General features: G+C 38.3%; 1 protein-coding gene across 5 annotated transcripts in view; it reads right to left on the bottom strand.

Annotated features, from left to right (window-relative positions):
- The window catches only part of LOC108713124 (zinc finger protein 883), a 35,502-nt gene extending 10,847 nt beyond the window's left edge, over window positions 1-24,655 (bottom strand). Inside the window, exons 1-6 of one of the 5 annotated variants that reach the window (XM_041562275.1) lie at window positions 8,184-8,740; window positions 7,708-7,879; window positions 6,308-6,388; window positions 4,810-4,936; window positions 4,198-4,281; window positions 1,565-3,089 (exon numbers count right to left, since the gene is read on the bottom strand). In XM_041562275.1, the coding sequence (XP_041418209.1) occupies window positions 1,565-3,089; window positions 4,198-4,281; window positions 4,810-4,936; window positions 6,308-6,388; window positions 7,708-7,782 (1,892 nt within the window). In that variant the 5' untranslated portion in view covers window positions 7,783-7,879; window positions 8,184-8,740. Of the gene's footprint in view, window positions 1-734; window positions 3,090-4,197; window positions 4,282-4,809; window positions 4,937-6,307; window positions 6,389-7,707; window positions 7,880-8,183; window positions 8,741-19,655; window positions 19,705-19,819; window positions 19,888-24,159 lie in introns of those variants that run through there. The other 4 variants (XM_041562269.1, XM_041562272.1, XM_041562274.1 and 1 more) reach the window with 4 other exon arrangements.
- Between the last annotated feature and the right edge of the window lie 2,245 nt (window positions 24,656-26,900).

Below are 26,900 nucleotides of genomic sequence, written 5' to 3'. Positions count from 1 at the left end.
TCACCGCTCTCCCCTCTAATCAGGTGCACAGTCAGACAGTGACCCCACTGTGTATACGACAAAACTTTCGACGGCAGACGGCACTTCTGAAAAAAGAGGGTTTATTGGAAATCCTGCTGGAATACACCTAACGCGTTTCGGGAGTTATCCCTTAATCATAGGTCCTATGATTAAGGGATAACTCCCGAAACGCGTTAGGTGTATTCCAGCAGGATTTCCAATAAACCCTCTTTTTTCAGAAGTGCCGTCTGCCGTCGAAAGTTTTTGTTCTATTGCCCAAGCGTAGCCGCGTGAAGAAAGTGGAAGAGAAGCACTCCGTGGTGCTCACTGGTATAACCCGGGCTAGTGCAGTTTTCTGCTGACAGGAGCACCGGCCCGGGTTTCAGGTAAGTCAATATAATCACATGATGCTAGACAACACATTTTTCCATTTTTTTTTCATATGTAACCCAGAGATGTTTGCTACTGCCATGAAGGTACTTCTGTGTTTGTGTCAAAAGAATGTGCTGTGGAGCATTGTGTGACCTTGATTTTGAAAGCATCATTCTTCATTTGACATTTGGTTACCTCAATCTCGGAGTACAGCTTTGCACATGTACATGATCGCTGAGAGAGGATCACAGCAAGACGACATCGATAGTGAGTCTGCACTTGGATGGCAATCTGTTAAAAAGTTTATGGCACACAATATGTTTGTTCCCTGCTAAGGTTTTATAAATTCACAGGAAAACTGAGGGATTTACCTGTTTAATACTTTAGTGTAAAACCAACAAATAAATAACAGAAAAAGTAATTTACTGCACATATAATTAAGTCAATAAATATTAAATATCTACTTTTAACTATTATATATTTTCCCGATATATATTGACATGCTTTGATGGCTACATGGTACAATTATGGTTCAAAGTTACAAGTTAAAGGGGTTTTTCACCGTTAAGTAAACTTTTAGTAAATTACAGAATGGCTAATTCTAAGCAACTTTTAACTTCATTATTTTTATATAATTTGCCTTCTTCTGACTCTTTCCAGCTTTCAAATGGGGGTCACTGATGCTATATATAAAACAAATGCTCTGTAAGGCTACAAATGTATTGTTATTGCTACTATTGATTCCTCCTTTCCATTCATGTCCTCTCCTATTCGAATCAGTGTCTGGTTGTTTGGTTAATCTGGACCCTAAAAACCCAATTGCTGAAATAACAATCTGGAGACCTGCTGAATAAAAAGCTAAATAACTCAAACATCACAAATAATAATAAATGATAACCAATTAAAATTGTCTCACAATATCACTCTCTACATCACACTAAAAGGCAACTCAAAGACGAACAACCCCTTTAAAAACGAAATCCACTGGCACAAATAAAATCAATTTATATGTATGACAAGAATAGCATTCTATATAATTGTATTTCACTTGTGTTCATACAAAAAACTGACGTTTAGTTGACTAGTGGTTGTGTCATCATTGGTTTAAAAAACAACAGCTTTGGGGCAATTTATCTTATCTAAGGAACTATAAATAACACATTGATATTATATATTGCACAACATGGCCAACTGTCCCCCGTGAGTCCTTTTATGAACAGAAAGGGTAGATTTCTGTGCAAATCCTTTTCCACATTCACTGCATTTATACGGCCTCTCTCCGACATGAGTTCGCTGATGCTGGATTAATGCAGTGTACCAAGTGAAGTTTTTTCCGCACTCAGTACATTCATAGGGTTTCTTTCCAGTGTGAATAATTTGGTGTTGTGTAAGGTGTGCTTTCATAGCAAAACATTTTCCACATATGGAACAGGGATACGGTTTTTCTCCTGTGTGTTTTCTCTTATGACTGACCAAATGAGAACTGTCAGTGTATGTTTTCCCACACTCAGAACATGCGTATGGCCTTTCCCCTGTGTGAATCCTCATATGTCTTAAAAGGTGAGTGCTCCCTTTAAAGCTTTTCCCACACTTGTTACAAATATATGGTCTCTCTCCTGTATGGGTTCTTTTATGTAGTATAAGACCTGCTTTGTAAGTGAAGCTTTTTCCACATTCATTGCAAACATAAGGTTTCTCACCAGTGTGTGTTCTCTGGTGATTAATCAGATGTGAACTATCAGTGAAGGTTTTCCCACATTCTGTGCATTTGTAAGGCTTCTCTCCAGTGTGAGTGCGCATATGTCTTACTAAGTGTGAGCTATGATTAAAGCTTTTCTCACATTTATCACAACAATATGGCCTCTCCCCAGAGTGAATTCTACGGTGCTGGCGGAGGGCTGATTTATGGGTAAACCTTTTTTCACATTCTGTACAAGCAAAAAGTCTTTCACCTGTGTGAGTTCTCCGGTGCTGGACAAGATCTGAACCCCGAATAAAACTTTTTCCACATTCTGAGCAAACGTAAGGCCTTTCTCCTGTGTGAATTCTTCTGTGCTGGACAAGATGTGAACTGACGCTAAATGTTCTGTTGCATTCAGGACACGCATATGGTTTTTCCCCTGTGTGAGTTCGTTGGTGTTCAATGAGCTGGGATTTTTGGAGAAAGTTTCTTCCACATTCAGTGCAAAGGTATGGTTTTACACCCGAGTGAGCTCTTTGATGTCTCCGAAGGACTGAGCTGCGACCAAAGCTTTTCCCACACTGATTACATATATAATGCTTTTTTCTTTTGCCACTTGTATTAACCACATAATCTTCATCATTATCATCATCATTATCATCATCATTATCATCATCACCACCATTTTCCTCCTTCTCATCATCATCATCTTCATCAAGAAAACTCCGGCTTTCATTTTCTTGAATATTTTTGTTGTTTTCTGGATTTATTGTATTAAACCCCTTCTTTTGACTATATAATTGTTCCACAGCACATTTGTGTTGGCTTGACTTGGCTTCTGTCACTTGTGGAGGGTGAGAAGGTTCACATTTCTGAGGTAATATCTTCACAACATTTACCCTTCTCTCCCTTCTCTTGCACTGTTCTTCTTTGGGGAAATACTGGTGCATTTTATCATTTTTCAAGCCCCAGCTTGACGATTGGATTTCTAAAGGATGATCTCTTCTAGCATTGCGCAGCATTGAAACATATTTTGCTGAAAGGAAAATATGCAAAGTAGTAAAAGTTATTTAGGAACCAAAGAGCAGTGCATACACACAGTAACTTGCATTTTATGAGGACAACTGATATAAATAAAAAGGGGAAGTGAAATTTATATATTTGGTTTAAAGGGTCAAAGTTAACCTTTTAGTCAACAAGGGCCAGTTCACCCTTCTCTTTGTTCATTAGAAAATATATTTTTTAGAACTAGCAGCCCCAAAATAAGGCACTTTTAGTGATAAGAAAATATTGATCCTATTCTAACAACTGCTCGTAGCACGTAAAGCCAGTCTTGTAAAATCTATTCTCTCACTAATCTTTACACGACGACAGGCATATTTATTTACCTTTATCCATGCATGTCATTGGAGGAAGATTTGATAATGATCTTAATCTTGTTCATGTTTTACTGCATTTCTTGCATTTCTCTCCCACTTTTTGTAATCCACAAAAAGTAAAGTAGTGGATTTAAACAGAATGTTTGTGAAAAAAAAACAATCCATGCAAGAAATCATATTTTACCTCAACATGCATGCACCCGAAAGACTACTAATAATAACACCCCTGCCCTTAAATTTCTACATCTCACTGCCCTAATCCTGTGCAAAGTTACTGTTCACAGTATGTTATTTCCTAGCCTGATATTATTCTCAGTTTTGGTTTAGTTTATTTTCCCCTGGTTAATATTCCACTGATTTACCCTCACAATTAAAAAACTTCTTTGCATTTATAAGAACTTCAATCAATAAAAATCAATATCAGCACTGATCCACTGTTCTTGCTCAAAAGCTAGCTCACTACTACAACTGATTTGACAGACTACTGGGATTCTCCATTCCATCCTTTTTACCAATTCTGTCTTTCCAAAAATACTTTTGCTAAGCTAAGCCTCATATTCCATCTCTCCAGATCTACTACTACTAATTATTTCCTTTACATCTTCAATCACAGTGTCAGTAGCTACTGTTGCTCAAACATCTTCAATGCTTTTCTTGGTGTGAACGTATGTCTGGACAGCTGCACAGTGTGTTGTTGGCTTGGTACCACCAGGATTTTTATATTGCTAAAATAATAAAATGTTAATAGCAAAGATTATTACTTACTTCTCTCAGTAGGTGTATAACCCAAATATGTTTTCTCTCCTTGCTCAATTTTAACAATAATATTTGGCTTTTCCTTTGCACATCCTGTAAAGCAATATGGAAAAGAGTTCTGATATAAGTATTTGATATTAAGATCTGCATGCATGTTTACATTACTAACATTACAAATGTATGGCATTTTACTATTTTTTGGTAATAAGGAGCTATATAGAAGACCATATATTTTCCACTTGATAAGCTAAAATGATAGATTGGTGCTGGCACATCCAAACCCTGCATTCCTAGTCAAGCCACAACATAAGTTCAGTAGGCCACACCAGTAAAAGCAAGGTCTCCGGAAGAGTGAGGTAATGTAACTTAAGATACACTGCAATCTATAAGACAGAAAAACAGAAAATACATGCCTCAACACAAATACAATACAAATTACTGTTGTTTGGTCTTAAGCCCTCCTTTAATAAATATATATTATCTATCTATATTTAAAAATATAAATTTGCTGTACAATAAGGTAATAGATGTTATTGAAAATTAGCATATTGGGAAAGAAATCTTATCCTTGCAGACAAAAAATATATCATGGTTGTGTAGACTGTCTGAAATTTCTCTCACCAATTGAGCTGACACTATAATAATTTTCCATCATGACATTTCTGTAAAGGTTCTTCTGTCTATCTTCCAAGTAATTCCACTCATCCTCACTGAAATAAACTGCCACATCTTCAAACTTTATGGGTATCTGCAACACAAAAGTATGTCAATCTAAATGTCTTGAAAGAGTTGAAGTTCAAGAAACAAGTACACAAACACATGGATTGACGTGGACCAGAGTTTGTGTTTGAAAAAGGCAGCACATAATCTTTACTGCTGCACGTCACCCTAGGAGGACACAGTGGTCCAAACAGCCAGTGCTGAATTGAGGTGGGGCAGATGTTAATAATGCATAATATCAAATGATAGAAATAAATAATAATAAATGTACTTTGCTCATCATTCAGTGACTTATCAATCTTACAGTTACGGTAACACTAGTTCTCAAATATTATTGTTACTAAAAATGTTTTAGTATATGAGGAAATTAAACATTTATTTGCTCCAATTATTTTCCTGAAAATTCGGGTAGACTATATTGCATTATGAACACTTTTACAATTCATATACATATATGTCTCTCTGTATAAATTTACAGGGGTACTGTGTCCACAGCACTTTTTTTATTCACTGAATTATTTTTCCAAAACAAAATATATCTTTTTCCATACAGATCCTGCCAAAAATACTTTCTATTAGTTATGTTTCTTTCATTTGTTCTAAAAAGTATGTATGCTCGGTTTTCTCTTTACAAATAAATTCACTAACTTGAAAACAAAGGTAATTATTTTTAATAGAGCCATGCAGGCAGCATTATAACCAGATATAAAGGAGATTTGCTAAATACATATATAACTCAATAATATTACCACATAAAAAACAGTGAATTTAGGGATGTCAAGAGTATCATAAACGTTGTCGACAAGATATTCTCACTAACCAAGGTTTTATTTAAATATAATTACAGTATTTACGTATCCCCACAACTAAGACAAAGAGTTGGGAATTTAAAGAGAATTTACCCCATAAACAAATAACAGATGTGGTTTACAAATAACAGATGTGGTTTATTATCATGGGGCAAGGGTTTAAATAATGAGATGCAAAAGTGACTGCTCTGTCTTTATAATTGCAGTTTCATATTTCACCTGGTTATAAGATGTGAATGTTTGCCAATGTGAAGATATATTCCACCAATGTGAAGTTAATTACCCAAAACTTGTTGTACTGTACTTTTAGTGGCGATTATGTGGTGCATGTTCATATTTGGTGAAATTTTAGCTTTCACCCTTTAGTTATTATGCCCTTGACAGTGACAAACAAACAAATTTATAAGCTTTGCTTTATGAGCTCCACCCCTTATGTATGTACAACCATAATAAGAATTATAAAGCAGCCGGAACACTTTGGTTTCCTCATAAATGAAACAGATCTACAATTGTAAGAAAAAGAATCAGTGGCATCATAAGTGATTGGATATACTGAAAATGTTCAATATTTTTCTATTGGAACTCTGTACCTTTCTACAGAAACCCTTATTTTTGCTTCCTTTTGGTCTTCCTCTTCGTCTTTTTTGAGGTAGCTCTTCTGAAGCAGGATCCTAACAATAAAACAAACAAAATATCAAGGTACCTTGCTCACTCAGCCTGTCTACCAATATTTTTAGTAGTCCATGGAAAATGAGAAAATAAAATATACAATTTCACAAGCTTTTGGTAGTTTATTTTAGAATTTTTAGAAGGAACTCAAATTATTTAAGCAATTCTACTTGGAAAAACAGTAGTACAGTACAGATTTGTAAATAACAGCCCAGAGAATGTGGTAGGAAATCTATTTATAGAAAATATATTTCATAGTTTAAACCCATACATATTATCATCACATACAGCTAGAATGGCATTCATTGAAAAATATAAATTTGGATTTCTGGGCATACAGAACATATATCACATGCAGACTCTGTATATGTACATATATATATTTTATGATTGATTACATCTAGTATTAAGGTATCGAGGGTTAATGTCTAGTAAGATATAGACTACGGTATCTAAGACAATTTGCATGGTGTTCATATTTTTTTTTTTTTTATGAACTTCCTGTTCTACATCTGTAGTACTACTATCTATACTTACTAACACTTACAAAATAGAACAATAAAATGGAAGCATCACACAGTAGTGTGAGCATTTGAAATACCTAGCTCGGGATTAGGTAAACAAATAAACAGTATAAAAATACATAAACAATAAAAATACAAACTAATTGGGTGAGGACCATATAGTCGGTGTCCAAACCGGATCTTTGCTGTAGTTTTGTAATACCCATTCACAGCTATATGCATCTTGCTTACAGAGGCACTATAACCCCTTGTTCAACATGAGTGCAACAAATAGTTCTAGTGTAAAATCTATGGTGTTTGTTGTTACTTGAGCTAAACAAGATAAACAGGGGAATTGAAGCTACTCCACCTTCTTTGTGCCTTGCAATATAGGTAATTAAATAGTAAACAACCCCTGTCCTTCCACCTTTGTTGTGACTGTTTTGCTAGCAGAAGTCCATTATGCTGGGGGCTTATCTATGCACTGATATCTAAACAAAATCACATATTTACATCTAAACAAAACCATATATTTTTCATGATTTAAAACAGTAAGCAATAAGTATGTTCCACACAAGCCCTTGAAAATGGGGGATACTGCCTATTTAGTTTATGAAAAACAATTGTTATATAGATAACAATAAGTTTAGCATACAATTGCACCACTACAGAAATGTTAATGATTGCATTTTATTGGGTGAATGCATACAGTTTTCTCTGTACAGTATGTACTTTTTATTAGATAGATAGATAGATAGATAGATAGATAGATAGATAGATAGATAGATAGATAGATAGATAGATAGATAGATAGATACCTTGTCAGTGAGTATTTTATTTTTCATCTCATCCTTGTTCCAGGTACAGAATTTCATCAAAGTAATTTCCTCCATTTTTAAAAACTCTTACAGAGGTGGTAGGAAAAACAGAACACCTGTTTCTGGGTCTGTCCATGTAACAACTGTGATTCTTATTTGGAGGTGCTGAAACCTTAGAAAAAGAAAATCATAACAAGGCTTATACCATTGTTAACATTTTAAAATAATGTATTCTACATTCCTTCTCTCATTAATTTGTTAAGGAGAATCATAATTCCCATAATAGAAATACAAATGTCCAACCTTATAGTATGAAAAAGGATCATCTAACTCAAATAAGTCAAAGGGCTTGCTTGAATAAAATACAAGCCAGATTAAAGGAATATTAGCATATTTTACATTAAAAACCTCTCTTCTAAACAGGTATCATACAGAAATTTCAATGTGGCAAGTGTTTTTTGAAGAAATAACATTACCATGGATTAATAGGACAAAAGAAAAAGCAATAATACATCCATTAGGCTGCAGATCTCTTTCCGTGCATCCTTTCCAGGCTCCTTCCGGTACAAACCGGAAGTTTGTTCCCTGCATTCCTTACTTAGTGCGATTAGGGTTGCCACCTTTTCTGGAAAAAAATACCGGCCTTCCTCTATTCTTGCCGCTTTTTCCTATTAATATCATTGGCATCAAGCATCATTTTTAAATTACCGGCCAGTTGGCAACCCTAAGTGTGATGTCTGCCTTATGAGTGATTAAATGGGCTTCCCTTGCCAGTTCAGGGACAGGGATGTGGGGAGAAGGATGTATCTTCTCCTGCTGTGTCTGCGAGTTGGTGTGTGAGCTGAACTGAGCGCTGGCTGAGCTTGTACTGGGGGCGGGGAGGAGCAGGGCTGTCACATACACTGTAGTTAGGATTACAGCACATAGGGGGCTGTTACACAGAACTAAGGATTGCAGCTCATGGGGGAGGGGATGTCTGTCACACAGACTATAAGGATAGCAGCGCATAGAGATTTGCAGCCTGGTGGATGCCCGATCTTTGTATGCGTTGTTGTAATAAAATTCTTATTGGCTTCACTTTCTAGTAGCATCATGTAAACACTAATGGGTTTTATAAATTCGCTGTGTAAAATGAATACACATGGAAGTCAAGAAGTGAAGGGACATTATTAAAAAATCCTGGGTTTGCATTACATTGTGTAGTAGTGTAATGGTTAAATTTGTATAGCAGGCCTGACTTTGTGTAGACAGTCTACTCGCAGATTCATGCCCCCCTGTAGTCCTCAGTACTGTTTCACCCATCAAGGACAGAGTGAAGTGGTTTCAGATTACCCCTTCTTTGCTGGAGAGTAGACCAATGGCTGTAACATCTCCAGAGTGGGGTCTTATCAGTTTCTGTGTATGGTTCTATTGTTTTATGCTTGTGGGGCTTTAGTGGATGGTATGACTGCCTTCAAGGTTCCTCCAAGCTTACATACAGTTCCCACAACACTGTTTTTATGTTTTTGCATATCTTTGCCATAACTTATTGTGTAAAATGCTATAAAAACCCCACCCTGTTCTTTGTTCTGTATTCTGCCACTTGTGAGTACAGAATCTGCACAGATTTCAATAATCTTCACTTTCTACCTCAACTGATCTCTGGTTCCGGTATATTCCCAAGACAGTAGCATCCCACCCATTTATTAGTTTATTATGGAGATGACAAAGATAGCAAGCACAGTTGCAATAGCAGAAGACTCTAAGGGGGTTATTTCCCTGAATGCCAAAAACACGAAAAATCTGTAATTTTTTTTAATAAAATGGGATTTTTTAAAAAATCCTGTTTTTTTCGGGAATTTATTAAACCCTGAGGATGGAAACAGGGTCAGACTTAGGGGTAGGCAGAGTACGCACGTGCCTAGGGCGCAAAGCTGGGGGGGGCACCAGGCACTTACCACCTCTGTCGCCTACCCCAAGTCCAGTGCCTCCCGCCGGCGTTATGGCATGCGCTTAGTTTTCGGAAGTTGCCTGACAAGAAAACTTCGGGTGACTTCAGAAAACAAAGCCCTCCGAGTTCCATCCCGCGGGCGATTTATATTCTAGCCGGCGGGAGGCAGTTCAGGGAGATTAGTCGCCCCAAAGAAGAGGAGATTTGTCTCCGGGTGACTAATCTCTCCGAATCTGAGAATGTGCCCTGAACCTTAATACCTGCACAGTGAGTGTTCTGTGGTGAAAATGAAAGGGACGTTAAGGAATACCAGACCATGACTAAGACCAGAATCTCACTGTAATTGAGACATACTTCAAGCAACGCATCCAAAACATTGTACCTGTCTGTGCAATAGGTGCCATGAAATGTAGCCATTTGTTGGCAGCACGATCTGTGTGAATAAATCAGTAAGGCAAGATTGCTGTGTTTCATAAAAGTTTTATATAGAATTCAAGATCACCCAACTTTGTGCACTGCTTTGAGTTTATATGCAGCAAAACAGAAAATGTTTTATTTCCAGTATTGCACTTACAGGAAAGACCAGTAAGCAAACTTATCTAAATCCTTACACGTCCCAATTAGAATTACATGTGTAGGATCTGTTAGCCATTATCCAGAAAGCTCCAAATTACAGGAAGGCCATCTCCATAGACTCCATTTTAAAATCTTTACCCCCAAAATGAATACTTAATCAACAGATTATATAATATTAATTGGCCTATTAAAGAATTTTACCAAAGTGGAATATATATGTAAGTAAATATTGCCCATTTATATGATTTCCCTTGAGCCTCTATTTTATGATATTCTCTGTGCTCCCTCAGAGATCACCAGAAATACTGCAGCTCTAATTGTAACAGGAAGAAGTAGGTAAGCAAAAGACAGAACTTTGTCCAGTAATTGGCTCATGTGACCTAAGATATATGTTTTGTTTGTGTGCACTGTGAATCACAGGACCCCAAGGGGCAGCCCTTAGTACTTAAAATGACAATTTTCTATTTAGGCTCACCTAATGGCACATACTACTAAAAAGTATATTATTGTGAAAATGGTTTATTTACATGAAGCAGTTGAGCATATGAGCTGTTTTATGCAGAATATTTTTTATATAATATATATATATATATGTATAGTTTTCATTCAATCAGATCATTTTTAAAAATGATATCCTTTTTCTCTGTAATAATAAAACAGTACAGGTATGGGTTCCATTATCAGAAAACGTGGCTCCATTTTACCCACATAATCCAAATTTTTAAAAATGATTTCCTTTGACTTTGTTATAATAAAACAGTAGCTTGTACTTGATCCAAACTAATATAAAATTAATCCTTATTGGAAGCAAAACCAGCCTAGTTTGTTTATTTAATGTTTAAATGATTTTCTGGTAGACTTAAGGTATGAAGATCCAAATTACAAAAGGATCCATTTTCCAAAAACCCCAGGTCCCGAGCATTCTGGATAACAGGAACAATACCTGTACTTTGTACTTGATCCCAACTAAGATGTATCTAATTCTTTTTTTTTGTGGCAAAACAATCCTATTGGATTTGTATACTATTTCATTTTTTGAAAGATATGGAGAGCCAAATAACAGAAAGATCTCTTATCCAGAGCATTTTGGATAACAGATCCATATCTGTACTACATCTTCTGCATTACATTCAAACTCTAAGCAACCAGCAATTACATTAAACTATTGCTCCAAAATACTATTTAAAGAAAGAACATAATTCAGTAATCTTATTGAAACCTTTAGGAATTTTTGTTTCTCATTCATTGATTCAAACCAGTTCCCTTTATAAAATTATCAAATTACCAGCAATTCAATTAAGCATTGCCCACATGCTCCCTACCAATAAAAGTAAGATGTTTTGGATTTGTAACGATCGGCACCCAAAATCCAGAACCAATGCTAGGCTCCCTGGTCTCGGCTCTTGCTTCCACCTTTAACAGCCGCCTTTCACCTTGGGAGGAGCCCTCGGCTAATCGGATGCCGCCAGGTCTTATAAAGAGAGGAGCGAAGCTAAGGGTTCCGGACAAGCAGAGGGGCATGATTGTATGCAAAAGTCTGTCGGTGCAGGCAGAAAACAAGTGGAGTCAAACAAGCAGGGGTCAAAGCCGGGAGATCAATCAAGGATGGTCAGGATAGGCACAGGTCGGAATACAGAGATCAGATTAGTTAGTTTACAGGCAGGGGTCGGGATCACAGAAGTCAGCTTAGTCAGGCAGGCAAGGATCAAAAATAGGTATCAGATATCAGGAACAGGCAATCAAAAAATACAAAATGTCTCTTTAAATACTTTTGAATTTCGCGCCATTGCGCACTGCCGTCACTGCGCAAATGTGCCTATAATTAAAGAAGATGAGCGCGCTGCGCACCCTTAGTTTACCGGCACAAAGAAGAAGAGGAGCGGCATGGCGGATGTCCCCGCCGCACCACTAGACCACCAGGGTAAGTTATTACATTACCCCCCCCCTTCAAGGAGGGGCCACCGTACCCCCAGGTCTCTCAGGAAACTTAAGATGGAATTGTCTCCTGAGACGATCAGCCCTAATGTCACAAACAGGAACCCAAGAATTCTCCTCAGAGCCATAACCCTTCCATTGAACTAGATATTGCAACTTACCCCGCACAAGGGTCAAGGAGTTCTTGGACTACAAATTCAGGCTGACCCTCCACCACACTGGGGGAGGAAAAGATTGTTGACAGACCTGAGAGGCTGGTTTCAAAAGAGACACATGAAAAGAGTTAGATACTTTAAAATTATTAGGTAGTTTGAGACAGACAGAGGAAGGATTAATAATTTCCACAACAGGATATGGTCCAATAAATCTGGAACCCAATTTGAGTGAAGGAACTTTAAGTTTAATATTCCTTGTGGCCAACCATACAGAGTCTCCTACCTGATAATTAGGTGCCTCCCTGTGAGACCTATCAGCCGCTTTCTTTTGAGCAGCCGTAGCTGCAGAAAGGGACTCATGTACCCCAGACTAGATTTTGGAAAACTGTTTAACAGAGGAATTAACAGATGGTACAGAGGATAACGAACCAGAAAAGGAAAAAGCTTTTGGATGTAAACCATAAACAATAAAAAACAGAGATTGGCCAGTGCAAGCATGAGTTGCATTATTGTAAGCAAATTCTGCAAAAGGTAATAGCTCAGCCCATGAAGATTGGTTATCAGAAACATAACATCTTAAGAATTGTTCAAGGGACTGATTAACCCTCTCAGTCTGACCATTGGTTTGGGGATGATAAGCAGTAGAAAATGATAAATCAATCCCAACCAAGAAGCAGAGTGCATCTGCCTTAGTATTTTTATATCCGGGCTTGTATGTAAGGGAAAAATTAAATTGAGTAAAAAATAAACCCCATCTAGCCTGCCTATGGTTCAACCGTTTTGCAGACTCAATGTAAAGCAAGTTTTTGTGGTCAGTATAGACTGTTATGATATGTTTAGCCCCCTCCAATAGGTGTTGCCATTCCTCAAAGGCCCATTTGATTCTCTATTACCAATGTCATAATTGGCCTCAGCAGAAGAGAATTTTTTAGAGAAGAATGCACATGGATGCACCTTGTTGGTTATCGGATGCCTTTGAGAAAGGACTACCCCTGCCCTAACTTCAGAAGCATCAACCTCTACAATGAAGTGAAGAGTAGTATCAGGGTGACGGAGAATGAGGGCAGATACAAACTCCTTCTTAAGGAATTCAAAGGCTTGAATAGCTTCGGGAGGCCACATACTTGGATCAGCACCCTTCCTGGTCAGATCCGTAATTGTAGACACTACCAAAGAAAATGTTTTGATAAATTGACAATAGTAATTAGCAAAACCTAAGAACCTTTGGGTTGCGCATAAGGAAAGAGGCTGAGCCTAGTCCAATACGGCCTTGACTTTCCCAGGATCCATTTCTAGACCCTTAACAGAAATATTAAATCCCAAAAATTGGACAGAATAAACCTCAAAAGTGCATTTCTCAAGTTTCACAAATAAATTATTCCTTCTTAGCCTGAGTAAAACCTCCCGGACATGTTTCTGATGGTCGCCCAGGTTAGAAGAGAAAATTAAAATATTGTCAAGATATACCAGTACGAATAACCCAAGCAGGTCCCGGAAGATGTCATTGACAAATTCCTTGATCACTGTGGCATTGCAAAGACCAAATGGCATAACTAAATATTCGTAGTGGCCATCCCTGGTGTTAAAGGCTGTTCTCCACTCATCCCCTACCCTGATACGAATGAGGTTATATGCACCTCTAAGATCCAGTTTAGAATATATGGAAGCATTTCTAACCTGATCAAATAACTCAGAAATCAGTGGAAGGGGATAGCGGTTCTCGATAGTAATTTTATTGAGACCTCTATAGTCAATACATGGACGAAGACCTCCATCCTTCTTGCCCATGAAAAATAACCCAGCACCTGAAGGGGAATTAGAGGGCCTAATGAATCCTCATTCGAGATTTTCTTTGATATAATCTTTCATTGCCTGGGCTTCGGGCAATGAAAGAGTATAAGTTCTCCCTCTGGGGGGAGTAGATCCAGGAATGAGGTCAATTGGGCAGTCAATACGCCTATGTGGCGGTAATGTTTCAGCGGCCTTTTTAGAGAATACATCAGAAAAATCATTGTAAACCCTCTAAGGATGTGACTGCCACCATTTGAGGAACATTTAGACATGACCCTTTACACTTTAGACCCCACTGAAGAATTTTCCCAGTTACCCAGTCAAAATGGGGGTTGTGTACCTGTAACCATGGTAACCCTAAAATTAGAGGAGAAGATGAAGAACCCTCGATAATATGGAAGGATAACTCCTCAGAATGCAAGTTGTTAATGCACGTGGTCAATGCTACAGATCTTATGGTTACCAAACCTGACCCCAAAGGACTTTTGTCAATGGCCAAGATTCTCATGGGAGGAATAAGGGGTGTTAGAGGAATGTTGTACCTTACTGCGAAGGCAGCAAATAACAGGTACCATGATCCTAGAGGAAAATTGCGGAGAGGAAACTTCTCGACCCAAATGGAGCTCCCCTTCTCCATTTAGGCTTTGAAGTTTCCCGGCCTCTTAGGACACTGATTGAGAACATTACCCTTTTCCCAAAAGTAAATACATAGAACCTGAGACCGCCTGCAGGCCTTTTCCTCAGAAGTTAGACGAGTGATACCCAATTGCATGGGTTCCTCCTGAGGCAGAGGCACTGAGGGTTTAGATAGCTTAACATAAGTATACCCAGTAGGAAAGGAAGTGCCCTTTTCAGCCCTTCTCTCCCTTTGTCTTCTATCAACCTGGATGGCAAGACACATTAGATCATCCAGAGTAGCAGATAGAGGGTAATTAACAAGGCTGTCTTTTACAGCTTCAGAAAGCCCTAACCGAAATTGGCTACGAAGGGCCATGTCGTTCCAACCAGTTTCTACAGACCACCGGTGGAACTCGGTGCAATACTCCTCTACTGCCCTTTTCCCTTGGTGTTAACTTATGAATCACCGTATCAGTGGAAGAAGCACAATCCGGGTCATCCTAAAGCATTGCCATACAATTAAAGAATGTTTCAAGGGAGAAACAGGCAGGGTCAGTGGGGGGTAACCTTAGCGCCCAAATTTGTGAGATGCCTTGTAATAAGGTCATTACAAACCTCACTTTTTCCTCTCCTGTAGCAAAGGAGTGAGGAAAAAAGCTATGGTATAATTTACATGCCTCTTGGAAGACATAACATTTTGTCCTATCCCCACTAAATTTATCGGGGAAGGAAATTTTAGGTTTGTAGGTTTTACTGCCATTACCTATCGCTGCAGAAGGACCCTCTAAGGTGGCAACAGGAGGTTTAACTGCAGGATTCGGCATCCGTTGTGAACTGTCAAATCTGCGAGACAGGTTATGCAGACCTTGAGCCAGATAGTCTTGCTTTTGCTCTTGTACCTCCAAGTGCTGCAGAAGGGTGGTGAGGAGCGCTTCAGTGGTGGGAGGTGCAGCGTGACCTTCAGCGTTTCCGCCTTTCAGCCATCTTTCACCTTGTAAGGAGCCCTGGGCTAATCGGATGCCGCCAGGTCTTATAGAGAGAGGAGCCAAGCTAAGGGTTCTGGACGAGCAGAGGGGCACGATTGTATGCAAAAGTCTTTTGGGCAGAAGGTCTCAGACAAAAAGTGTAGTCAAAATCAGGCCGGGTCGGTGCAGGCAGAAAACAAGTGGAGTCAAACAAGCAGGGGTCAAAGCCGGGAGATCAATCAAGAATGGTCAGGACAGGCAAGGGTCGGAATACAGAGATCAGAATAGTCAGTTTTCCAGGAAGGGGTCGGGATCACAGAAGTCAGTTTAGTCAGGTGTGGTGTTTATACAAATGGCCTGTAGATGTCACTGTGTTCAGACATACTGTGCATACTTCCTGGACAGCTTAAAAGTGAAAGTTACTGTTGTGTAATGCCTGCATGACTGTTATACTCTACTCATCCTCGGCTACTCAATACATAACAAATGGTGACAAGGATGGCTCTTCTACCTCTGCAGCAGCCTGCACCTTTTCTTCCAAACCCTGGTGAGTCTACCATACCTTTGACTGCTTGGATTCGTATGTTTGAAAATTACATTATTGCTGCTGACCAAGGGGAGATTTCTGCTGCTAGAAAGCGTACTTTACTTATTCACTGCCTGGGAGCAGAGGGACAGTGTATATTCTATACATTACCATTACCTGATGATACTTATGAAACTGCTATAAAGAACTTTTTCGTGCCAAGAGTAAATGTGGTTGCTGAAAGATATAAATTCTGCCAACATGGACAACGTAATGGTGAATCCACAGAACAATTTGTAGCAGCTTTGAGAGAGCTGGTTGTTACCTGTGAGTTTGGGACTCTAACAGATGCAATGCTAAGAGACCAAATAGTGAAAAAAACAAACTCACCTCTCATCAGAGAGAGACTGTTCCTAGAGCAGGATTTAACCCTTGCAAAGGCTATTACAGTTGCTAGCCAAATGAAACAGCAGTAGCAGAGGCTAAAACTCTCAGGGAACTGCTGGGAATGTACAGATTGTGAATTCAGCACTGTGGCCTAATAATGCACAGTCACAGGCCAAATACAGTGCTAAGGAAAGGGATTCACCTACACTGCAAATCCGTGCAGCAAATACAAATATAAAATACTGCTTTCGCTGTGTTCAACACAACACACTGCAAATTATGTTACATGTCCTGCAAAAGCTTTACAGTGCCGCAAATGCAAAAAGGTAGGACATCTCGCTAAGATCTGCCGTAGTTCTGCTAAAGATGTTCATGAAGTCACTACTACAAATGTCACAGTATTAAGTGTGGATAAAGCTGGTACATTTATTCCAGACAAGTTTATATGCACTGTCAGTATCTGTACTGCTTCTGCTGACAAGGGACACTCCATTAACCTGATGCTTGATACAGGTTCAGCTGTTTCTATACTACCAAAGGATATTTTCTTTAAATAATTTGCAAAAGATCCGCTTGTTGCACCTGCCCTGAAACTGGTCAGTTACTTAAAGGATCCAATCCCTGTGCTTGGTTGCTTGCCAGTGACTGTACAATTTGAATCAAATCCTGCAAAATCGGACTTTTACATTGTGAATAAGGGTACTGCTATACTTGGAGTTGATGGTCTCATTACTACAGCGCCAGTGCCTGCCACACAGCCAGTGTCTAAAATTTCACCACAAAGCAACACTTCACTGGGTTGTGCAAAGAACTTTGTACACAAAGTTAAGTTGAGATCAGATGCAAAACTAATACCATTACCTGATTCAGCATGGGAAAAACTTGCTATTAATATTGTCGGTCCTTTTACAGATGCTCCTATAGACTGTAGATTTGCTATAACCTTGATAGACTATTACAGTAAATGGCCTGGAATTGCATTTGTTTCTCATATAACATCAGCTACAGTAATAACGTTTCTGTCTACAGTCTTCAGCAGAGAAGGTAATCCAAAGGAGTTAATATCAGACAACGGACCACAGTTTGTCTCTTATGAGTTTGAATTCTTTCTGAGAGAGAGGAATATTGTGCATCGGAAATCTTCAATGTATTCCACAAGCAAATGGAGAAATCGAGCGATTCAACAAAAGTCTGAAAGAAGCACTACAGACAGTAAATCTTACTGGGAAATCTTGTATTTACAACAGAGTTCCTACATAACTACAGAGCAACGCGCCATGCGACAACCCAATCATCTCCTGCTGAATTATTACATGGCAGACAGATGCGCACTAAGTTACATGTTGCAGACATCAAACTTCCACAAAATAATGTGCCTAGAAAATCATCTACTGCTGACATTGTGAAACGTCACCAAGCCAAATGCAAGGCTTATACGGACAGAAAACGTGGTGCAAGAGAAGTACACTTTCAACCTGGATCTTTAGTCAGAATTAAGAAACCAGGAATACTGAAAAATGACAATCTAAATTTACTATACCACTTGAAGTGAGACGCCAGCAAGGACCATACACATATGAACTGTCTGATGGACGCATATGGAATGCAAGTCATCTTGCTCCTGTTAGATATGACTTTGGAGAAGCTCCATTTGATGAAGGACATTTTCCTACTCCTGATGTCAACTACAATAGGCCTGAAGAAAGTGAACCTATATACCATATGTGATGTGAATAATGTATATTATTGTTTTAAGATGCATTGTTGTTGTTTATTACATTTGCCCAAATGCTTTCCTATTATAGGGGGAATACGTGGTATTTATATAAATGGTCTGTAGATGTCACTGTGTTCAGACATACTGTGCATACTTCCTGGACAGCTTAAAAGTGAAAGTCACTGTTGTGTAATGCCTGCATGACTCTGCTAATAAAGCACTGTTATACTCTATAACACTCTGCATGGGCATTAGGTCCCCAATTCTGCCACATACACAAGATTTTTGGGTTATTCACAATTTGTCTTAATAACATTGCCACAAAATGGCTCCTGCCTGCTGGCTGTGATTGCGTGATTCCAAGACTGAAGGAAACAAAATTTAAATAATAAATATAGTGTAAGTAAAGTATATTTTGTTCAACTAACATGATAGAAACTAATTTGGAATTATTTCTTAAAGGGACAATAGAAACGCACTCGAATTTGTTACTAGAAAAATGCACTGCTTATGAAATAAGCCATGTTTTCATTTTAAACCTTGTTTTTGCATCTCAGGAATTGTACATTTTTGCATTTTCAAAATAAATCTTTTTTTATAGTAATTAAAGCCAGGCAAATGTGGTTTATTCATAAAGTTTTGTAAAATATAAGAAGTAAGGCAGGAGAGGGTCTCCTTTTATGTATTTCATATTGCACTACCATGATTAGTGGACAGATTAAGTAGAGGGGTTTGCTGTCTTCTCAGATTTTTGATGTTTAACAAGTGACTTGTAGTCAATAAAGCTTTTTCCACACTCAGAACATATATAGAGCTTTTTTGCCTCATGGGTTCTTCTGTGTTTGGCAAGTGATGAGCTGTCAGTAAAACCCTTACCACATTCAATACACACATACGGTCTTTCTCCAGTGTGTGTTCTTTGATGGACAATCAAATTAGAACGATCCGAAAAACTCTTTCCACAAGACTTGCAGGAATATGGTTTTTCACCTGTGTGAATTCTCACATGCCTAACAAGAGCAGAGTAGTCAGTAAAACTTTTCCCACATTCAGTACAGGAAAATGGTTTCTCTCCTGTATGGGTTCTTTGGTGTGTTATAAGATTGGAGCTCTGGTTGAAGCTTTTCCCACATTTTGTGCAAACATATGGCTTTGCTCCTGTATGAACCCTTTTGTGTCTGACAAGATGAGAACTGTGAGTGAAGCTTTTCTCACAAATACCACAAGCATAGGGTTTCTCCCCTGTGTGGATAATTTGATGCATCACTAAGTTAGAACTGCGAGCAAATGTTTTCCCACATGTACTACAGTTATAATGTATACTTCCTTTGTATGATTTCTTCCGCACCTGATCAGGGTAGATAAAACCTTTTGAAGACTCTAAGCATGCAAAGTGCAAAGTATCTGTGTCATGATAATTGTACTTCTCATCTGCAGTGCATGGTTCCTCAAGCTGTTCTAACAAGCTACATGGATCTATGAACGTTTGGCTTCCAGAGGAATTAGTTTCACCTGGGATTCCACATTCTCCATCAATGGTGCAATTACATGGTCCCTCTATAAAATCACAGTTGGGTACAACATCTTCCATTGTCCAATCTGTTGAAAGAGAAACACACAACAAGATTAGGAAATGGAAGATATATATCCAGTTCATTTTAAGATTTGTTCCCCAAGGACACACCAGTCACCAGCAGATGGAAAATGAATGTGCCATGTGCAGGTATAGGAGAGCATGTACAGTATATCCACATTTTATATTTCACGTATCTTGTTTAATTTGATCTTAAGTTTTTAATTCTACAAAATAGTTGGGTCTGCAAGACATTTAAAATAAAGTATAAGATGTGTGACTGATTACATATGTTTAAATACATTACATGCCTTTTATGGGAATCTTTATTTCTAGGTGTGGATATCAATGAATGTCTTGAACACAGGTTCAAGACACCTCTGGGTATATTTAGTGGGACCATTGGTATTTCTGTGGAAAACCATAAGTGCTGGAAATTTGAGAGGCCAAAGCCTGATTTTAAAGGAGAAGGAAAGCTATGGAAGCATTTTATTGCCAATAGATTAGCTGCAATAGTGCAAGCTGGAATGCTATATTTATTTTGTTTCTGTAGAATGTTTTACCATACCCAAGTAAAAAGCTCTACAAGCTCTCTGTTTAGGATAGCAGTTGCAGTATTAGCTTGTTGTGACATCACTTCCTGCCTGAGTCTCTCCCTGCTCACTTATAGCTCTGGGCTCAGATTACCGCAGAGAAGGGAGGGGGGGAGAGGAGCAAACTGAGCATGCTCACGCCAGGGGCAAGGAGGTTTAAGCTGAAGGCTTAAGTCTGATACAGAAGCCCATGTGTACACAATAGAAGGAAAGAAATGCAGTGTTTCTTTTGGCAGAGGACACAGAGCAGCACTACTTTAAGGGTTTACTGGTATATTTTTGTAAACAAAATGCTGTATAAATGTCAGTGCCAACATAGCTTCATTGTAATCAGCTTTGAAGAAGGAACTGCAATGTTCTGAAAGCTTGCTGTGATTATCATCTCAGTTAGCCAATAAAGGTATCACCTTTACACCACTTTTGTTATGCTTCATGTCAAAAGTTCTTTCCTATAAACTGGTAAATTTAAGTGGACCTTTCTGATAAGGCTTACTTAGTTTTAACCTTTCCTTCTCTTTTAAGATTTTACTCACAAACGTCAACAAGGACTCCCATGTTTGACTTTTAGGTACTGTCGTCTGAGCTACTCATTACATTACTTACATTTGCAAGATGGTTTCTAACCTCTTAAAGTGAATTATGGAAGGAGTTTTCTTAACAGAGAAAGATTTGACGATATTTATGGATAACAGACTTTGCAACTGAGCAGTGTCATAATGGGGACGTTTTAAGTAGCCTTGGGGGTCTGTTTACTAAAGTGCGGTAAATCTGACTTTAAGGGGCAGATTTATCAAAGGTCGAATTTCGAAGTGAAATATACTTTGAAATTCGACCATCGAATACCTATACTTCAACTTCGACCGTTTTGCAGTTGAAAGTAAAATCGTTCGAATGATTAAATCATTTGAATTGAACGATTCGAATGATTTCAGCGATCGAATGAACAATTTTACTTTGACTACAAAAACTTAGAAAAATGCATTAGAAGGTCCCAATAGGCTAACATAGCACTTCGGCAGCTTTGATTTGGCAAACTATTGAAGTCGAAGTTTTGTTAAAGAGACAGTACTTTGATTATTGAATATTCGAATATTCAAACTATTTTACCTCAAATCGAATTCAAAGTTAATTCGAAGTCGTAGTATCCTATTCGATGGTCGAAGCAAAAAATTACTTTGAATTTTGAATTTTTTTACTTCGAAAATTCCCTCAAATTCACTTCGACCCTTGATAAATCTGCCCCTAAGTTTCCGCATGTTATCGCTGACAGTATTTTTCGGCCAGAATATTCGCAGCAACTAAGTTTACTAAACAGCGATGTGCTCAGAAGTCATTGCGATCACTTGCTGTAACTACGTTAATAAACCAGCTTACGTTAGCAGTAATTTTTAGCGAGTTGCAAATTTTTTGGCGACAAATTACATTTTTGCTAATATTTATGCCATAAAATAGACTTGTTTTATGGCGGTTATTATGGCAATTTTTACTGTGACATTTATTGCAAGAAATGCATCTTCAAAACTCATAAACTTAATTGACTGATGATTATTCCATCCAACAACATTACCAGAGTAACACCAATCAAAAGTGTGCATCATATAAACCCTTCTGCCAATAGAATCATATGAACAAGAGATCATACCAGTCAATCTCTTTGCTTCATAGAAATGCACAGTTTAATGTAGCCAATTGCTGTTGCAGCAGATAGCTACAGATCTCTCTCCTGTCAGCAAAGAATGATGGGTAAAAAAAACAGTATTATGGAATATTTCCTGACCCTTGAGAATTTTCTGGCGAAAAAATACTTTTACGGCACTACATAGGTGGCGGTAAAATTTTGCGAATATTCTTGCGTAAATTTTCTTTTGCACATTTCGCTGTTTAGTAAACCAGGCATTTTTATGTGTACATAGCGTTATTTTCAGCGAATGCGATAACTGGCGAAAACATATTTTTGCGCAAGAAAATACGCAAATTTATAATTACCGCAGGTTAGTAAACTGGCGAAAACATATTTGGCGTCAAATTTGTCTATATTTTTTGCACATATTTTTACCGCACTTTAGTAAACGGACCCCTTAGTTCCTTCATATATTACCTACCTTTGCAAGTCCTTCCAAAAAGATGATTTTTAGAACATGGGGAAGGACCAAGAACAGTCTCCTTTGGTACTCAAATAACAACACCGGTTCAATTAACAACACTGGCAATCACAGAGCTGAGCTTTTTGTACCCTGGGGTACATGTATATTACAATGCATGACCAATCATGTGAACACATATACACACTGAACCCATTAGACAAAGAACCAAGTAGAGAAACCCTTGGAAATAGGAGCCTGTTAGTCTACAGCTGAGTGCAGTGGTACCAGTCTGAATGCAAACACTATGGGGCAGATTTAGCAAAATGTGAGATTAGAGCTCATCACAGAAAAACTCACCCATTTTCTATTCATTCCTATGGGATTTTTAGATGCGTATTTATCAATGGGTGAAAGTTAGAGTTCACCATTTGAAAAATATGCTTCCAAAAATCCCATTGGAATAAATAGACAGCATTTTTGCAGTAAACTCTAATCTCACATTTTGATGAATCTGCCCCTATGGGGCATTCTTATCAAAGGGTGTAAACAAAGCTCAGCACAGTTTGCCGGAGCAAAATCTCACATCTCTCGATGCACTTATACAGGTATATATTGTACTGTAGGTATATAACAGAGAAATGTAAAATTTATCTTTGGTGAACTGTGATTTAATTTTTTAATATACATTGCCCTCTGTTTACATTTCTACCCTTCTGAGGGTATATTGGGTATATTGGTTAAACATTATTTCAGGCTATTTATTATAGTCTGAAAATAGAACATGTCATAGGTCCCCATGGAAAAAGTACAGATCTCTGTTGAGTTTATTATTATTATTCTTTATATAGCACTGGCATATCTCCCCAGAGCTTTACAGAGATTAAACATCATTTACCTCATCAGACCCTGTCCCAGGGGAGATTACAATCTAAAATGTGTTAGTTTTTCCTTTGTACAATCACTAATTGTGTGTGTGTTTAAATCTGCATGCCTGAGTGTAGTTGTTTGTCATTGTGAAAGATACATTTTCACTCTAAATGAAAAGCAATCTTCAGGGCTATTTATTGATGCTGCTGAATTGCCGTTGAGACCCACCTCGACCAAATGTTCAAGTCAGTGTACTGTTGTCAGCCATATTTTTTCTGAAGGATCAGTCATGATAAATCGTGGATAATTTTATAATATTATGGCACTGTTTATGTTGAGCAGTACATACAGACATAAACAAAGATCATCCTACCCACTATATATAGATTCATGTTTTCATTTCCTTTTATTGTTTAAGATGCCCACCCCTTTTTGCTGCACTGCCTCCATTCTTAGTTCATGTGCATCCACATATTTACCTCCCTCCATAGCTTCTGACAATTTATTTAGTAATATTTGCATCCATAAAGGATAGCACACAAGCATATGTGTTTGTGAGTCCTACTGGCTAAACTATTTGTTTCCCTGCTTTCTTTGTACCTACTGAATCTCTTCTTTTCTTATTTACTATGATTTTACAATAGTTTTTAATTCAAGAAAACAATGGAGCTGCCTCAGTTTCACAGCATGTTAGAATTTGAGCTAGACAATGTAATGCATATTTTTTTCACTCACCCAAAGGACAGCCTTTACTTGAATCTGTGGAGAAGCAGAAGTTAAATCATGAGCTTAAATGCTGCCTCATAAGATGTTAACAGATGATGCTGTAGCTGCAGATGATCGTGCTTTGTTCTGTGACTGCTTGACATTTTATACACTCTCTGTTACACTCCAGCAAGGTTCATTTAAATTGTCTCTTCTATTAGAATCCTGTTTTCCTTTTCTTGATGGGGTGGGTGCCTGCACCCTGCAGGGAGATATTTCCATTCATTGTAATCAGCATAGCTACAACCTCTCCTAGAGTATTCCACATATCAGGATATTCTTCTATAGTCATTCTTTGTACATAGGCTAGCCTATGGTGTGCATAAGCTGACTTGCAGTAATCATGTGATTTTGGTTGGCTGTTCCTGAATGCAGAGCCATTTCCACCCCTTCTAAATTTTTGCTGGCAGTTTGTCCATGAATGAGCTGGCTCAGCCTTGATGCTGACTTTTTTTCATCCTCTGCCTCTATTGTCTGTTCTACACCATTGGCAAGGGTGCTTAATATAGAGCTTTGCTGGGAAGCAGATAGGTCTGTTTGTCTCAGAATGTTTTGGCTGTGCTCTGGATGAAAACTGTTGTTGTTAAAAAACGTAAGGCAGGCAGTAAAAGTATTTTTACACAGAAGTCTGCATAAAATGATTTTTATTGTGATAGTAATACCCATAAATGTATTTATTTTGTTTGGGAGTTATTGATTTGGCTTCAAGGTGAGTTGAGGGGGGGATTCATCTTAAAATTATGCAAATGCCCTTTGTATAGCAGACATATCTACAACAGTCACTTAATTGCATTCCGTGCTTGCTTTATTGTAGGGTTATTTTAAGATTGATGCGCTTTGATATAGCACATGGCTACCATATATTGGTCACTTTACATCACTTTATATCATAGTCACTTTATAGTATATCACTTCAATGTTACTTCCTGTTGAATTGCCTATTTGGGTATTTATACTGATTTGATTTTTCCTAAGATATCTCGATGTTGCTGATCTTTCATAGAATATATATTGACACCCCCCATTGAATTCCCACTCCAACTATTAGAATTAACCCTATCAAGGAACTTTTTTCGGTTTGAGAAGCTGTTCTACCTACAGGTGCTAGGGACGGCTATGGGAAGTCCATTGGCACCATCAAATGCCAACCTGTTTATGCTGGAATTTGAAGTCACTCACATCTACCCACTATAGGGGAAGTCTATATTGACCTACTTTCGGTACATAGACAATCTCTTCCTGATCTGGACCAGAACAGAAGAGGCTTTACACTCCTTCCACCAACATCTTAACAGCCTAGATACTCCAATCAAGCTGACCATGGCTTCAATAGTAACAACATAGATTTCCTCGACTTGAACATATGCCTGGAGGAATCCATCATCGGCACAAGACTGTTCAGAAAAGCAACTGACCGCATCTCGATTTTGCAAGCAAGCAGCAACGACCCCCCGGCTACAATTAGGGGTATTGCTTATTCTCAGTTCCTTTGGGTGATAAGAAACAATAGCTTACGGGATTCAGCCACAAACCAACTAAAAGAAATGTTTGAGAGATTCCTAGAGAGAGGCTACTCAGAGAACCTGTTATGCCAACAGCTTGAAACGGCATTAAAATACACACAGTCCGACCTTCTGATGGCAAAACAACCTAAAGATGGATTAAACGCCCCACTGGTTTTCTCAAACACATATTCCAAAGCCTCTTAACACTTGACCACAAGTGTCAATAAACATTGGCTAATGCTAAACTTTGACGAATCATTGTCCCTCCACCGCACGCTCAAACCCATGTTTGGATACAGAAAAGACAGAAACCTTGGGGACCTATTAGTACGTACAGACTTTATCAGACTTCCAAACACCGAAACCAATTGGCTCACTACACAGAAAAATTTGGGTTGTTAGAAATGCCCAGATTGCGTGACATGCAGAAGCCTCCTCACCGGCCCTGATTTCCCTCATCCTCACACAGGAAAAAGATACAGGATTGCACACAGACTGAGCTGTTCATCATCATTCGTTGTATATATCATAACCTGTACCTGTGGTCTGTACTATGTAGGCAAGACCTGCACCACTTTAAAAGAACGCATTGGAAATCACAGGTCCGATATCAGCAAAGCATTGAAGGAAGGAAAGGTATTACAACCAGTAACACTTTTTACTTAAAGGACACTCTTTGCCAACTTTCAGGTGTATGGCCATAGATCACCAACCCCCACTGGACAGGGTTGGAAACAGAGACCAATCATACTAAGGATGGAATCCAGATGGATCTACAAACTTGATACTGTAGCCCCACATGGGCTTAATGAAACACTTCCCCTTGGCTGTTTTGTATAAGGACCTCAAACTGACCATTGATTCTATCAAACCCTCCTTCTGACACATGGACAATGTTGCTACGGAATTCGGCTGTAGATCATTCACCGGACATTGAACTGAGTTACAATATTGTTCCCTATCTTGTGTTTTCTAACATGCATCTTCTTTGCTTGATATATACCAATAAGCATAAATATACCATCTCCTTACTGCCTTGTTACTACCTACACAGAACTCTCTTGTACAAAGATATTGTTTTTATTCTTCTTTTCACACTTCATTGTACCTCCTAAATGCCCCCCTTAGCTTAGTGGGTAGCAGGAGTACCCCATAGCATTATATATGGGTAACGTCACCTGTGGCTAGAGTTGGGACATGTAGCCA

Source organism: Xenopus laevis, chromosome 1L (genome assembly GCF_017654675.1).
Source record: "Xenopus laevis strain J_2021 chromosome 1L, Xenopus_laevis_v10.1, whole genome shotgun sequence".
NCBI classification, from domain to species: Eukaryota; Metazoa; Chordata; class Amphibia; order Anura; family Pipidae; genus Xenopus; species Xenopus laevis.
Note: the sequence above shows the minus strand (reverse complement) of the source record. Positions and strands in the feature narration are given on the sequence as shown.